The 15427-nt window shown below is 52.1% G+C and overlaps 1 protein-coding gene across 1 annotated transcript in view; it reads right to left on the bottom strand.

Annotated features, from left to right (window-relative positions):
- Positions 1-6784: 6784 nt before the first annotated feature.
- Positions 6785-15427, bottom strand: part of Itgb5 (integrin subunit beta 5) — a 91038-nt gene continuing 82395 nt past the window's right edge. The window contains exons 11-14 of the mRNA XM_033755966.1: positions 11689-11789; positions 9621-9740; positions 8422-8588; positions 6785-7281 (exon numbers count right to left, since the gene is read on the bottom strand). Of these exons, the coding sequence (XP_033611857.1) occupies positions 7186-7281; positions 8422-8588; positions 9621-9740; positions 11689-11789 (484 nt within the window). The 3' untranslated portion in view covers positions 6785-7185. The remainder of the gene's footprint in view (positions 7282-8421; positions 8589-9620; positions 9741-11688; positions 11790-15427) is intronic.

Raw genomic sequence — 15427 nt, forward strand, 5'->3', positions numbered from 1 at the left:
TCCCCACGGGGGACCTCGCCTCAGGCAGCATGGTGGGTGGAAGGCCCTGGCCATCCCCAAGTCTGCCTTCCACTCCGACCATTCCTCTCCAAGCATCCAGAGGAAGGCTTGGGATTTCAGCTCAGGATTTCACTGTGGTCCCTCTGAGAGTTTCTACTTCAAGAGCTCTGCTCTAGAGTCCAATCTGAACTTCAAGCCCCAGTCTTGCATCTCTGTCAGGAAGAGATAAATTAATCAAGGAACAAGAGGCCAGAGGTGAAGGAAGGGAAATGGACACCCTGGAAAGGAGTCTTCTGACGCATCCTGCAGGAGTCTGTGCACCTTCAAAGTCCTGGTGCCTGCGGCCGGGAGCCCCTTGGATAGAAGGACTGAGCTTTGTGCCAACTTCACTGACCAGGCCAGCACCTCTCGTGGTAACCTGCGTCCTGCAGCGGAGTTGCCTGGAGCTCAGGGAATGCCCGGGCCCCTCCTGCTCACTGCACAGGCAGGTTCCTCTATTCTGGAGGTCAAAGTCCCTTTGGCAGAGTTATGGGCCAGCCCCTGGGGGAATCTGGATGTTTCCTAACAGGCCTCTTCTCGGATCAAAAGCCCTGAGAGCCTGGGGTCGTGTAAGCAGAGCACAAATCCATTCTGATAGAAGACCCAGGGCTGGCTGTGGTGGGGGGCAGCAGTTTCATCTTCGTGTCCAACAGAGCCCATGAGATCTGGGCTGGGGGACCCTGGCCCTGCTGGGGAAACGGGAACTGTGCCTCCGGAGTGCCCAGAGCAGCCTCAGGGTGAGCAGTGGACAGCTCCGGCCCCGCCTTGTCATCTGACGGGGGTCTGCAGAGTGGGGGCCCACAGATGGTTGACACCATCAGGGATCCGTGGACACCATCCGGTCCCCTCACTTCTCTAGAGCCGACCTGGAAGGTTCCTGCAGCTGTGACTGTCACAGCCTTCAGGCGTGGCCCCATTTGGCCTGACGTTTTAGCCTCACCCAGGCTGCCATTGGTCAGCAGCGGGAAAATTTCCCAAAAGGAGCCCTGGGCCATGCAAAGCTGTCTGAGAAAAGGCACAGAGGGTGGAGATGGCAGCCTGTGGACATCTTTCACACGCTCTCCTCCAACTGTCCTTCATCTGCCTTTCCTGGCAGGGAGGCTGCTGGGGCTGGCATGCAGGCGAGGCCTGGACTGTCCACTAAACCACAGGCTTAACTGGAGCTGCACAGAGGGCACAGCTGGAGGAGGATCTCCTCAGCCGGGCGGACGTGAGGGACGACAGCAGAGAGGGCTGGGCTGCACTGTGTCTGCTGGGTCCCGGATACACGATGGACGCGTGGCTCCAGCTGCAATGTTGTCCCCCAGGGACAAAACAACAAAGATGACAATGTTTTGTCTGGGGAACTAAAAACATTTTTTAATTTGAAAATCTGAAGAAAATAATTAAAAGGGGGTAATAATGTTAAAAACTGCATTTGTGAGCTGGAAGATGAGTTGAAAGATATATCAACATTTAACACAGATACAAAGAAATAAAAATGATAAGGGGGTAGAGAGGCCTAGAGACTGGAGCCATGTGTTAAAGAAAAGTCCGCAGGTTCAATGGGCCACTGTGTCCTGGCGGGAGCTCCCGAGGCTCCTATGCAGAGCCTCAAGAAGTGGCTGGACCTTGAGGAGAGATGCTGTACAGGCACCTAGAGGAATCCAAATACAGTGGTGAGACGAGGCAGAGGACTGTCCTTGCAGAAGTCCAGAGCCCAGGCTGGTGACCCTCAGAAAACTGTGATTGGAAGCCGAGAGGTCACCAGATCCATTTGTCCTACTGAGGACCACTGAGCCTGGATTTGTACAAGGTTGCAAGAGAGCTAATTCAAGACAGAGGAGAGACTCGAATCCTAGACTGGACTTGTTTGGCATTTTGTTCTTAGAATTTTTTATTCGCTTACATTAGGACTGATTTCCTCATGTTTTAACTTTTTTTTTTTTTTTTTTTTTTTTTTTTTTTTTTTTTTTTTTTTTTTTTTTTTTTTTTTTTTTTTTTTTTTTTTTTTTTTTTTTTTTTTTTTTTTTTTTTTTTTTTGGTGTTAAGAATTGAACTCAGGACCTTGTACTTGCCAGGCAGGTGTGGTGCCACTGAGCTATGTCTTCATATGCCTATAAGCAGATATTTAGCCAAGAAGTATGTATTTCACAGGAAGTGAACAAGACATACATTGTCCCTGTCATGGTGGGACCAGTTCTTCAGCTAAGATTTCAGGAGGACTTCTATACTATGCCCAGACGACGGTGTTCCCATTGGTCGCAACTCGAGATTATGTCCGATTTCTACGGCATTCGGTCGATGGTACCAAAACGGAAGGGCAGATTGGATCACCGCCCCAATTCTTCCCCCTCCCTGAACCCATGTACTTTGCCACTTGACTCAGTAGTTCCTCCCACGTGGGCCTGGGTCATGCAACTTGCTTGGCAGAGCGTATGTGGGTCATACAGTACCAGTTCTGAGCCCAAAGTCCTGTTTCTGCCCTGGTCACCCACGGACCCCATAGCATGAGAAAAAAGTAGAGCAGAGCCTGCCTCAGCCTCCCTGGCCTGATGCACAACGCCCTAGAAGCTCCGAGCACGAGTGGCCTCAGAGTGCGGGGTGGGGTGGGGGGCTGGTTAGGCAGCAGCGTCTCCAGCTGCACTAGTGATGTGCTGTCACCCCAGATGCAGCCTGCATCCCAGGAAGACAAATATCACCACCAATCCGCTTCAGGGTTCCCCATCTCCCTTCTGACTGCTTCCTGGGATCTCTCTAAACCAAATGGCTGCTTGGTTCTTGTGGGAACCCTAAACTTCAACAGCCTGGACCACTGTCCGTCACTGAAGATGACAGTGACCCTGTGGACTCTGCAGTTGGGTTCCTGTACCCATTAGTAGGTGGCTTTGATAGCTTGACATCAGTGCTGGGAAGGAACCATTAAAGAGTATGACATTAAGAAAAAAAAGCACAGAAAAACCAGTACTCATGGAGTTCTTTCCATTCCTTTTATAATTAATGCTTTATTAAATGCTGATTTTATTTTGGAGCACAGGATGTGGGGTGCTGTCTCTTTCTTTTTTTAGATCAGAGGGCCTCTAACATTTGTAATTTGACCTTGAATGACTCAAATGATTGGAGGAGGGCTGCAATCCTTTGTTTTCTCTATCATCCTTCCAAGATCACACTTGGCTTTTGAGCCTCAGAAAAGGGAGGCCACAATGAAAGCACAAAGAGAAACAAAAGAGGATATGGTTTAGCATTTAAAGTTCAAACTTTTGGTATAAGTGTTGGTTTGGAAGAAAATTTGCCTAGCCTTGTCTCCTGCCTACCAGAGAAAAAATCTTTCTCTGCACATGAAGAAGGAGAGGTAGTGGGATCCTGAGCGTCAGACCCTGCTGTGGGTTCAGTCCCAGAGAGGGTGGAAGGGAGACACACTCTGTTATTGTGGACTGGTAACACAGGTCTGTGCCTGGTCTTTCTGGAAAGGGCCCAGGAGAGCTGTGAAGGTCACCCACCTCAGAGCACGGCCATGGGTCGAAGGCTGTGTCTGGGGAGATCCTGAGGCAGCCTGAGTATCCTGTGACTCCAGTGTGACATGGCAGAGAAGCCGAATCTTCTTGCATCCTGGAAAAGGTGAGAAAGGCGGCTGAGAAACAGACCTGGTGGGAAGGACATTTCCCACCAGGTGGGATGGACCACACGACCGAGGTTCTGTCAAGGACAGCCAAGTTTTAGTGGGTGTCTGCACAGACAGTTTCCTTCACCCTGCATAGTCTCCTTGTGTCCAGCAGTCCCTCAGGGTGGGGCATGGGAGAACCCTGAAATGATTAACGAGACACAATGTTCCCAGCTTACCTGGAACATCAAAAAATGTGGCCAAAGAGAACTAGTATCAGTAGTGCCGCTTTATCCAGAGTTTTGCTTCCCACAGGTCCGTTACCTGCCATCAATTGTGGTCTGAAAATATTGAATGGAAAATTTCAGAAGTAAACAGTTCATAAGTTTTAATTGCCTGCTGTTTTGAATAGCATAATGTAAGCTTACCATACTGCTCTGTCTTGCCTGATATGAATGGTGCCTTTGTGCAGTGTTTTTATCCTGCATATGCTACCCTCCTGTTAGTAGTAGCTTGGTGGCTGTTTTACCAGATTGACTCTCAATGTTAAAGTAACCTTTATGTACCTTGTGGCCTAACACTGTATCTCAATACCTACATCATTCACCTCATTTTTATCACATCGTATCACCTCACATAATCACAATACAGGTGACTACAGTATGAAATTTTCCGAGTACATTAACCTAATTTTATTATTTATATTGTAATTGTTCTATTTTATTGTTAACCTCTTAATGTGCCTAGTTTATATATTAAACTTTACCATGGGTATGTATGTATAGAAAAAAAGGTATACTTAGGGTTTGATGTCTGTTGTTTTAGGCTGTCATGATGAGGATGAGAAAGATCCAAGAAATAAAATCCCCATCAGCTTAAAAATTACATGGAAGTGTGGAGAAAAGACAAATCACACGATGAAGTCTGTGTTAGCTTTCTGTTGCTTTAACCAATGCCTGAGATAACACTTCAGATCAGTTTTAGAAGTTACAGGCTATGAATGACTGGCCCTCTTGCTTAGACCTGTCAAAGCAGCACTTTACTGTGGACAGCATGCAGCCAGGCAAAGCCACTTTCCTTACAGCAGGAACCAGACGACAGATGGGCCCTACCACCCCTCCCGGCAGGCCCAGTGACCGGAAGGCCCCCTGCTAGGCCCCACCTCCGTTCCCACCTCCCAGTAGAACACCAAGCTGGGGACCAAGTTGGGGACCAAGCCTTTAGCACTTGGGCCTTTGGGGTCATTTGAGACCCAAGCTAGAGCAAAGGTCAAAAGTAGATACCTCTGGGTGGTGTGAACCTAAAGGATTCCTACTTCCTCTGTGACTTTTATTTCCCATCTAGAATTTTGTACATTTAGAAAAGTTAAGTTGTTTTAGTAAGCCAATAAACATCTTACGTACTATTTGAGCTGGTTGTAAAATGAAGGACAGGTAGTCTTTCAGTTGTCTGAGAAATAAAAGTCATAATGGCACTACAGCAGGAGAAAGGTCCCAAAGCCAGTTGTGCCAAGAGCTTCCAGCAGGGGGCAGCAGGACACTGTGGGTGGCTGGTCCTGCCCTCATATTCCTCCCTATAGAGCTGGGTTGGCGAACCTGTGGCACACTCACCATAGATGGCTGTTTATCACTGAAAGCTCTAAAAGGCTCGCAATCTCTGCTCTAGAATCATGATGAAACTTCCCTGACTTCAGCATCAGGTGAGGTTGGGGAGCCAGTCACCCCTTAGTGGAGGGGTGGTGAACCTGTGGCACATGTTAAATGTTTTTTGTTTTTTTTTGGTACCAGGGATTGAATTCAGGTCCTTGTGCTTGCAAGGCAGGCAGCGGAACCACTGAGCTAAATCCCCAGCCCTTAAGCGTTTTAGATTAACGTAGAGTTGTTTTTTCTAAGCTAAAACTTCAGTGTTTAGGGTTAACCGCAGTATTGGCACTTTTTAATAAATAAGTGGGTTTGAGTTGCAGTCTGGCACTCGTCTCTGAAAGGTTTGTCTGCCTAGTGTCTGTTTATGGTCCAAGAACACTGAGAGCTCACCGAGCTGCCTCTGGAAAATGGGCCTCTGAATACATTAATGCTGTCTCTAGGAAGCTCACAATCAAATGAGAGAGAGATCTAAAAACTTCTTCCAAGATCTTTTTTTTTTTCCTCAATTGAGGTCTCAAAAACCACCGCTTTATCTGTTGTACGGTTTTATTTTCATTTGGCTTTATTCCATAAAGGACTCAAGTTAGACCAAAGGAAGGAAACCTGTAGTCTTCTTTCTGCCCCAGCTAACTGTCCCTGTTCCCTAGCAAAAGGAAGCAGGGAGATCCGCTCCAAGGCTGACTGTGGGGAGAATCAGGAGCCTCAAAGTGACACCAAGAGTGAAAGGATTTCAGGGGATGAGCAGGTGGCAGGAGGCCAGTAGTCTAGCCAGCCATGAGCGCAGGGCCTTTGTACCTGAGTGTCATGAGCTGACACTTGGGCAGGCCACTTTCCCTTGGAAAACCTACTTCCTCTCCTGAAAATAAGGGCACAGGGTTCGATGACCTCTGAGGTCTTTTCTGTCCCTGACATGGGAATCTAAGGGGACTTCAGGGCTCTGTAGGAATGGTATGGGTATGGGTATGGGTGGGACACTGGGGTCTGGTGGAGAAGGCACTGGGAGGGAATTATTGTTGATACTAATATGTGAGAAGTGACCGAGTGGAAGCCGCAGCCCGTCCCTCTGTCTTCTGCACTGTCCTTGGAGTCTCAGCATGCCAGAGCACTGGGAAGGCCAGACGGTAGCTCTCCTGCTTTCTAGCCTAGAATTCTCTCAGAGCCTAAGCTGGGAGGGTCAGAGTTCCCTGGAGCCAGCCCAACTGCTCAGGCACCTCCAGGGGCCTGGTTTGACGCACCCTGGTCTGAAGTGTTAGACCAGCCCAAGCCACGTCAGTCCCCGTGGGGCCGCGTCCGAGACCACTCCAAAAGGGACTCACGCCACAGAGAATCAGTCAACACAAGCTTATTTGGTTTCAGCCTTTACTTTCAATCCCAGTCTCTTTCCTCATCACAGAAGTACTAAACATGGACAGGAGGGAAAAAGAGTCTGTGAACTGTGTGCCTTCAACAGGCACCGACCAATCCGTCACCAACACCACATGGGAAGCACGGGCAGTGGGCAAACAATCCTCAGTAATCAGAGTTACGCCATAAATGCACGATCTCTTTATTTCATATAAAAATGGCCAACACAGAAAAAGCCAGGCCTCATACTGGTTTTACAGCCTTTGATCCTTCCCTGGAGCTGTCGTGTCGGACAGCTGAGAGGGAGACGCAACATCTCAGCAGTTCATCGAGACAAGCTGGAGGTGTCGAAGGCCACAAGCACTGGGGTGCCCTTGCTCTTCCACGCCGTGGAGGGGAGGCAGCCGAGTGTGGCTCAGGCCTGGCAGCCACATGGCATGGCCAGATCCCCTCTGTGTGACAGTGGGCTCCCTGCCCTGCTTGCCTATCTCAGGAGCTGTGACCAAGCCGGGAGCAGTCCTGGGCATTCCAGGCTGACCCCGTCCTCAGTCCCCTCCAGCCCTCTAGGAGGAGGAGCCATCAGTCCACTGTACCATTGTAGGACTCGTTGAACTTATTGAAGGTAAAATCCACGGTGTGTGTGGAGATGGGCTTTCTGTATAGGGGATTTGAGGCCTGTGGGGCAAAGGGAAGAGGCACGGGTTAGCTGGTGCTCATCCACACCAACAGACTCAGATCTGGATGCCCCCCCTTGGTCAGTGGAGCAGGCAGGTGAGAGGGGACACCTGTGCTCCAGGACGCTCTGCCTCAGACTGCTCTGTGTCCCTGGAAGAACACCTTTTCTTCTCGGAGCTTTCACTTTTCATGTCAGAAATGAAGGACTGGGTCAGAAGATCTCAACCCTAACAGATACTGACTGGGAATTCGGTAGGTACTTAAATCTGTGTGGTCCTTCCTGAGCCTGCGTCTGCCTGGTGAGAATGACTTACTCATATGAACAATGAACGCTATGACAGACCAGTATCTGAGCAGCTTCTCTGTGGGCCTGTCATCCCCGGGCCTACCCAGATCCTTCCCGCTGCACATCCCTGCCCCACAGCTCTCTCGGCCTGGCCTGGGCAGGGTGCTGTACACTGCTGTGCCCAGGGCTGCACGCTTCTCATTGCCCAGTACCGGGCAAACCTTGCAGATGTGTGGTTTCTCTCTCTCTCTCTTTTTTTTTTTTTTTTGTTCCGGGGGCTGGCACTTGTCTCCTTGCGCTTGCAAGGCACGCCACCAGAACCACTGAGCTAAATCCGCGGCCAAGGAAGCCAGTTCTTCATGGCCAATGATAGGCTGTTCTGGAAAGATGATAGAGAGGATAAAAAAGATGTGGAGGAGACTAACACAGCAGGGATTGGGGTTGGTGGGGTGTCTTTGTACCTGCTTGGAGTGGGAGCTACACAGCCCCACACTGGAGGGTCCGTGGCAGAGAGCTGCCCTACGCATCGTGCCAGTGTCAGTTTCCTGGCCTGGCTGTCGTGCTGCAGTTACGAAAGTGAAGCCACTGGGGAGACTGAGGCTCCTCCATCCCGAACCGAACCGCTGAGCTAAATCCCCGGCCCCTCTTCTTTCTTTCTTATTTGGCAGTGAGGATGAAGGATCAAACCCAGGGACTCTGCACACTAGGCAAGTGCTCTACTATACAGCGACATCCCCAACCTTGACTGTTTTTAATGCCAATGATACCATGGGGCCTTTACCATCAAGGTAGGGTTGAACCCAACTGCGCCTCTAAGCTGGAAGTCTCTCCTCTGCCGCTTTTTGTGAGCTTACCATCTCGTAGCGCGCTCTGGAGCGCTCACTCTGGAACTTCGCAAACTCTCTGCGGTCATGCATGGTGACGAGCAGCTTCCAGATGCCCAGGAGTAAAATCCCAATCAGAAGCGTGCTGCCAACTGCAGTCAGCAGGATGGTCATGGCATTGGGGGCGGCTCCACATTCTGGAGGGGACCAGGAAGGACCGTGGGCCACGACATCAGCACCATACACCCCACACTCTCTGCCTCAGGCCTAGAGGAAAGGTTTCCTCTCCAGGGGCTTCCCCTCTGCTTTCTCAGATTCCATGCTGCCTCTGCAAGACTGGGCCAGGGGCCAGGGATAGTTTCCCACAGTGTGCAGACTGGAAGAGGTTCCAAGAGGGACGTGACTGTTCCTAGGTCACACAGCCGCTGACAGCAAAGTCTACAATGACAGCACTGGGATGGATGCCTCCCTGCCTCGGCCTCCCTGCCGGAGGTCTCAGGGGTGGCCTGGACGTAGCACGAGCCACCTCCACAAACACTGCTGAGCCCCAGGTGTGGAGCCCCTTGGAGGAAATGTACTTATTTTCAAAGAACTGCGAAGACAGAGGTTGGGAGCAAAGCTTCCCTCGTAAGGGCGTGAGTCCACGGCTGGCCCCTCTCATCCTTCTGCCTTTGGCCCAGGTTAGGCTCACTGTGTGGTTTGGCTGAACTTAAAGAGTTTGCACTGCGGTGAATTGAAGGCTATCTCTTGAATTGCAGCAAATCTCTCTCTGCTTCCTCTCACACCACCCCCACCACTCCAGAGAACAAAAGGGTGACCTAGAAATCCCAGTCACTCCAAGGCAAAGCCTCTGTTCCCTGGCCCGAAACACAAGGCGGAAGTGCTGGGCGGCCCAGCAGCAGGCAGCAGTGCCGCACCCAGCTCCTCTGGCCTTGTGACACCCTCCACGGGGGACGGCAGCTGCAGCTGTCAGGGCTGCGTGTGGACCTGGATGGTCACTGCCCAGGCTGCGGGTGCCCAGTCCCTCTCAGGCGACACTCCCCACAGTGCGCAGGCCCCGTCTTCCACGGCCCCACTGCCCAGAGCTGTCCCTGCAATGGGTGCCAGCGACGCCCCCTTTTCCCAGCCCTGCAGTGGGGTGGCGGCAGCCTTCCGTCCTGCCTTTCGTGAAGGATGCTGAGGATGACGAGTGAGTCCTCCAGCAGGGTCCGGCCCCAAAAACCACCCACCTGGCTCCCTGAGCACCGCCAGGTTGGACTTCCCGCTGGGCAGCTCGGCGTAGGTGAACATCATGACGCAGTCCTTGGCCGTCTTGTAAAAACACAGCACGGCTTCCTGCTCGTCACTGACTGGAAGAGAAGCAGCGGAGGCTCTGAGGACATTGGTGGGCAGCCCGGAGCGGCCGGCGGCTCCCTGGGGAGCCAGGCATCACAGAGAAGGAAGGGGACGGAGAGCCCTGAAGGCGTGGCGGGCTTTTAAATGGGCTCAGGCTCCTCACATCAAGCTCGCAGGTCCAAGGAAAAGATTCTCAACCCTCTGAAGTACTTTCTGGAGGAGACGTGAAATGGAGGAAGTTTTTACTGGTTGGTGGCAGGGACTGGTGCATGGAACTGGATGGAAATTACAGGGATAAAGAGAAAAGGCTTCCCTGATCCCCAGCCCCTTTAAGGCTCCAGTGAGAGTCTGTATCTCAAACAGCCCAGTCTGCGGAGGCCGGCAGTTGGCTCTTCCCTTAGCTGTAAAATGAGAAAGCACCTGGCGGTGAGGAAGACGCATGGGTGAAATTCTGTCCCCACTGCAGTACCTGTGCCCACCCCAGCCCTGATCCGGACACCAGCCGGACTCCGCAGAACGTGGCAGGCAGCCTTTTCCTCAGCAGCCTCAGCCATCCGTGTCCCACCGTGTACCCCACAGCTTCCCTGGGAGAGGAGAGGAACTTTAACAAAGGAGGCAGAAGGCTGACGAGAGAAAGGGACGAAGGCAGCAACAACAGGACCACAGGTTCGCATGGTCAGGAAATGCTCCTCGTTTGGCTGCTGCCCGTCGCACCTGGACGATCAGAAGCAGACACGTTAGTGCAGTTAGCGAACGCGACGGCTTGGCTTTCCTCGTAGCCGCTCGTCATGAGCCTGGGAGAGGCGAGGCGCATCTGTACTTTTAAAAGCCCAGGGCAAGGAAGGAAAGTGGCAGAGAACTTGAGCACGCTGGACCGGGAAGCAGTCTGGGGGATGCAGGAAGGCAGCTTTCTTCTCTCGGGACAACGTGCCGGGCCAGGCCCTGCAGGGAAAACTTAGTGTAGGCCAGGACCTTGGCAGCAGGGCAGAGCAGGCAGGAGGACGGCGTGCTCGGGCCAGGCTGCGGTGGGCTCAGCACAGCACCCGGCTCGTAGGTATTCACTGACTTAACATTTGGCAGAACCACGAGGGTGTCAAGTAGTCAGTCCACACCAGGGAGCTGGGAACAAGAGTCTGGAGGCCGCCGGCCAGCCGAGACAGCCAGGGGTTGGACCAGGAGTCTGCGAAGCTGAAGCCAGGCAGATGGCACCTGTCCACAGGGGAGCCCGAGGTGTGCTCTCCCTGTCAGGTGCACGGCTTTTCTCTTTTTCTCCATTTTCTCCATTTCAAAATACACAGTCAATTTTAGTAAATTCACACCGTTATATGACCATTCCTATTAGCTTCAGAACACTTCCATCACGACAAAAAGAAACCCACATGTCAGCCAGCAGTTAATTCCGGGGTGCCCTCTCCTCAGCGCTTGGCCACAGCCTCCATCCTGTCCCAGGCGCCTTTGTCTACCTTGGACGTTCCATAAAACAGTTCTGGGTGTTCCTTTCTGCCTGGCTTCTTTCGTTTAGTGTAAGGCTTCACACTGTCACAGGTGTCAGTATTTCACCTTATATAGAATCCCATCCTATGGATATCACCCGTTCTGTTTACCAATCATCAGCAGAGGGGCACTCGGGCTGTTTCCAGGTTTTGACTGTGATAACGGTTGCTGCCATAAGCACCTGAGAACCAGTTTTGTGTACCCATACACCTCACCTCCTGCCGGGCCGTGTAACGATTCTAAGCCTAACTTTTGGGGGAGCTGCTAAACCGACTTCCAAAGCCTTCGCACAACTTCATGCTTCTGCTGGTATGTATGGGGACTCCGGGCTTCCCAGGGGGAGCCGGCAGATGTGTGAAGGAAGCCAAGGCTGTGACTAAGGCTGCCCTCCTCCTCAGAGGAGCAGGACATGCCTGGTTATCTGCCAACATCACAGGACGAGGCTGCCCAGGGTGCCGGGACACTCACCGATGGAGTCCACCCATGTGATCACCTCATCCTTGCACAGGTGGTGGCAGGTCTGGTTGTCAGGCTTCCTGGTGTGGAGCAGCAAGCACTCGACACAATCTCTGGAAAAGAGGAAACGAACACGGCTGTTAGTGTTGTGTGGTGTCCACACTTGAAGGTGAGCTCCCAACAACGCGGGTCTCGTGGAGGCCTCATGGCTCCATCTTCATCTCTCTGGCCTCTGTTCTGCCTGTTTGCTGCTATCCGCAGGAAGCCCCCGGGTTCCTGGAGGATGCCAGTGTGTCTCAGGTCGTGTCTGGTCCACCAGCTAACCTGGGAGGTGCGGAACTTTCTGATTCTGACACCAGGAGCCAATTCCATCCGTGCTCTGCCAAATGTAGAACACCTGGCTGACAAATGGGCTCCAAACAGGTTTCTGAGGGGGAAAGATTACTACCAAGCTCGATGCCAGGAGCCTGGCCCAGTCATACTCAGGGAAGGTGCAGCACCCTCATGCATCTACGGAGAGACACTAAAGCCTGAGCCCAACTGCACCCACAGAATCTGTTTCTCTGGGGCCAGGGAGACTTGGCTGACTCCAGAGCACGGTGTGGGGAAAAAATTGTGTCTCTGAGTACCTCGGACTCCAGCCTCTCTCCCTCCTGGATAGAGCCCAGCTTCCAGGATCCCAAGGGCCCTGCTGGCCACTTCCCTGGGCATCAGTCTACCTGACAGTTTAGTTTGGGCCAAAGGAACCCACATTTTATAAGGACAGCATTCTCTAGAAAATGAAGAGGGACTAGGGATTTAGCTCAGTGGCACCACACCTGCCTCATAAGCGCAAGTTTCTGAGTCTGATCCCAGGTACAAAAAAAAAGCAAATGAATGAGGAGGCGGAAAGAGGCCCCCTACATCTTCCCACTTTGGTGTGGACCAGACAATGAATGGAAACGCTTGACCACAATGTTCTCTTGTGTGGCTGTGACTGTTCTTTATGGAGCCCCAGCCCAGTCGCCAAGTGAGGGGCATTAAGGAGAACAGGCTCCTGAGGATGCAGAAGGTGGAAGCAGGCTTTGGCTGAGAACTACAGAGCTTGCTGGAGGAGTGGGAGATCCTGCACGGACAGGACAGGACAGGTTAGCTCAGCAAGAGTGGCCGGGTCAAACGGTCCAGCGGACAGGCCACTCTCAGGGCTCGGTGACTCAGTGGGGCTCGGTGATGCTGCATTAGGGCCCAGAAGCCAGAGGCATGGGGGAGACTGCTGCACCTGTATGGCTGCACCTGGGCCTGGAGAGGGTGACCTCGGCTACACGGGCACAGCAGCCCTACTCACCGCATAGGCCCATCAGACCAGTGGGGCTGTGTGTCTGTAAAGCTCTCTGGAGAGCTGTGAATGTACAACAGGTGGCCTTCATCGCACCTGGTTTTTAATCCAGGGGATGAGGCAGCCAGTTACCAAAATGATTCTGCTGTAGGAGCTGTGGACTACCAGAATGGGAGCAGCGTGGGATGATTTCACTCCTTTTACTTTACAGAGGAGAAAAAGGGTCCCATACCACTGACGGCAGAGTGGGGCTGTGCCCAGCTGCCCTGGCTCCCAGACAGCTCCTTCCCCACTTCCTGGACTTCAAGAATGCATGGGCAGATCACGTACAGAAAAGGGAATCCTTTAAGGGGGTACTAACATGCTCAGGAATTCGACTGTATCAGAATTAGCTGACTTCACGGAGACATTGGGAAGTAGGGAACGGGCTGGTAAGATCTGCATTTTCTCTGCTGGCTGGGCCCCAGGGGCAGGAAGGGAGGTTTGGCAGGGGCCAAGAAAGGGCTCTGCTGGCCTCCTGGATTTGCACATGGCACAGGGGATGGCTGCTTTTGGGAAGCCTCAGATCCACAGGACACACTGCCCTGTTATAGGGAAACTCCAGTCCCAGGCCACTCCTGGAAGCACCCTAAATATCGGAGGGATGTATGAGTATAGGGTGAACGCTTCCTGGCTGACGTGTAATACAAGGCAGCTACAGAGGATACTGAGTCAGGCCTTTTAGAAACAAGTCTCCAAAAGACTCTGCTCAGAGCCTGCTAACTGGAATCAGCTGGGGCTGAGCGTGAACTCATCCAGAGGGAAGGTGGGTGTGGTTAGTTCTAGAAAGGAGAGACTGGTTACCCTGAAACCCCATGAAGAGAAGGACGCAGGAAATTCAAAACCAGTGGCTCTCAGCAAAGCAGCAAGTGTTAAAATGGCCTGATATGAATTACTATCTAAAGGACTTTGTTAAAAACATTGTTTTCCCTATGTGGCTATGAAAGAGTCAGTGTGGCTGAGAGGCAAATTACGAAGGAACAGGGAAGCTCCTTGTGGCCTCTTCTTGCCCTCTTGCTCCTCTGGTAGTGCATAATAGATAATTAATTATCAAGTCTGTGTCTTTCAGGAAATCAGTGCTTAACGTGAGAGCTGTTTTCTGCGGAGGCCTTTTGACTGGCCGGAAGCTGATCCTACATGCCCTGCTATGTCTTCAGAGAACAGACTGAGGCTTCCGCTCCTTTTATTCACTCCATGTGTTGTGCAGCGTGGCCTCCACTCCCAGGACCCTGTGTCCCCAGGACGGGGAGTAACACTCTCCACGGTTCCGCTGGTGGGAGCTGGGCGTGCCTCCCCCGGACATGTGCTAGCAATGCCTGCGGTTGCCGCTCACTTGAATCTGTACTCAGGACACGAGCCACTTCTATCTGGGCCTCTACCGTTCCCCTGCCCCACAGGCTTCAGGCTCCAGGCTCCTTGAGCAATCTGTTTTCCTCTCCTTCACTCTTCCCATCCACTGCAATTAGACAAGACAGAGCCAGCCCTGCCTATCTTGATTCTCCATTGGCAGGCAGCTTTCAATTACCCACCCCACCCCCCGACAGTCTGGGGCAGATCCAACCCAAGCTTCTGCCACCAGGACGCTTCTGAGCATTAGCTGACCAGGAGCTGCTGTGAACTCAGGGAATGTGAACTCATTTCATTATCAGCAGGGGCCAGACGTTTGCAAGGGAAATCTGCCAAAAGGAAAGTGCACAGTGTGTTCCCCAGCCAAAGAGAAGCATGGTCTGTACTGTGATTGGTTTCCGATTGTCTATGCCCCGGTTCCCTCATCGGCTCCTTAGCACAGAGGATGACACAGCTGTTTCCCTGGCAGACTTTGAGTGAACATCACTCCAGCTCTCTGGGAGCATCGCAGCCCGACTTTGGTGACTGGCCTCCCGCTCTGTAGTGTGCAGGCGGAGCCAGGAGGTCAATACTACTGTGAGAACCCGAGTGGGCCAGCGGCCACCTGGCTTGGCCAGACAATCTCCGCATTCAGTGGCTGCGCAGGGCCGGTGTTCCAGTGTCAGCATAAATGGAGCAGAAAATCCAAGAGCCACTGCGCTTGTTTCTGGCAGGCCTTATCTGGGTCGGTGCCTTTCTATCCCATTTACCTTCTGATGGTGTTTTGTTTAAAGCAGCAGTTCCCATACGGGGGCTCTATGAAACACTGTTTGGGAGATGTTAATGGGTAGGATCAAATTCATTTGAAAAAAGATGCACACTGCATTCCCTTTTGAAATGCACAATAGTGCACTCAAGTCCTGGAGAAGGCGCTCCCTTTGGTACCAACACCAGTTTAATTTCACTTAACTCAGTAATCCTGTAGCTCCGACTCATTTAGAATAGAATAGCGGTTTTGTTTTTGGGTTCTGTTTTTTGTTTTCTTACAAAATCCCCATGGAACCAGCATTC

This window comes from Fukomys damarensis, unplaced genomic scaffold (assembly GCF_012274545.1).
Source record: "Fukomys damarensis isolate Sample0158 unplaced genomic scaffold, DMR_v1.0_HiC HiC_scaffold_24, whole genome shotgun sequence".
NCBI lineage: Eukaryota > Metazoa > Chordata > Mammalia > Rodentia > Bathyergidae > Fukomys > Fukomys damarensis.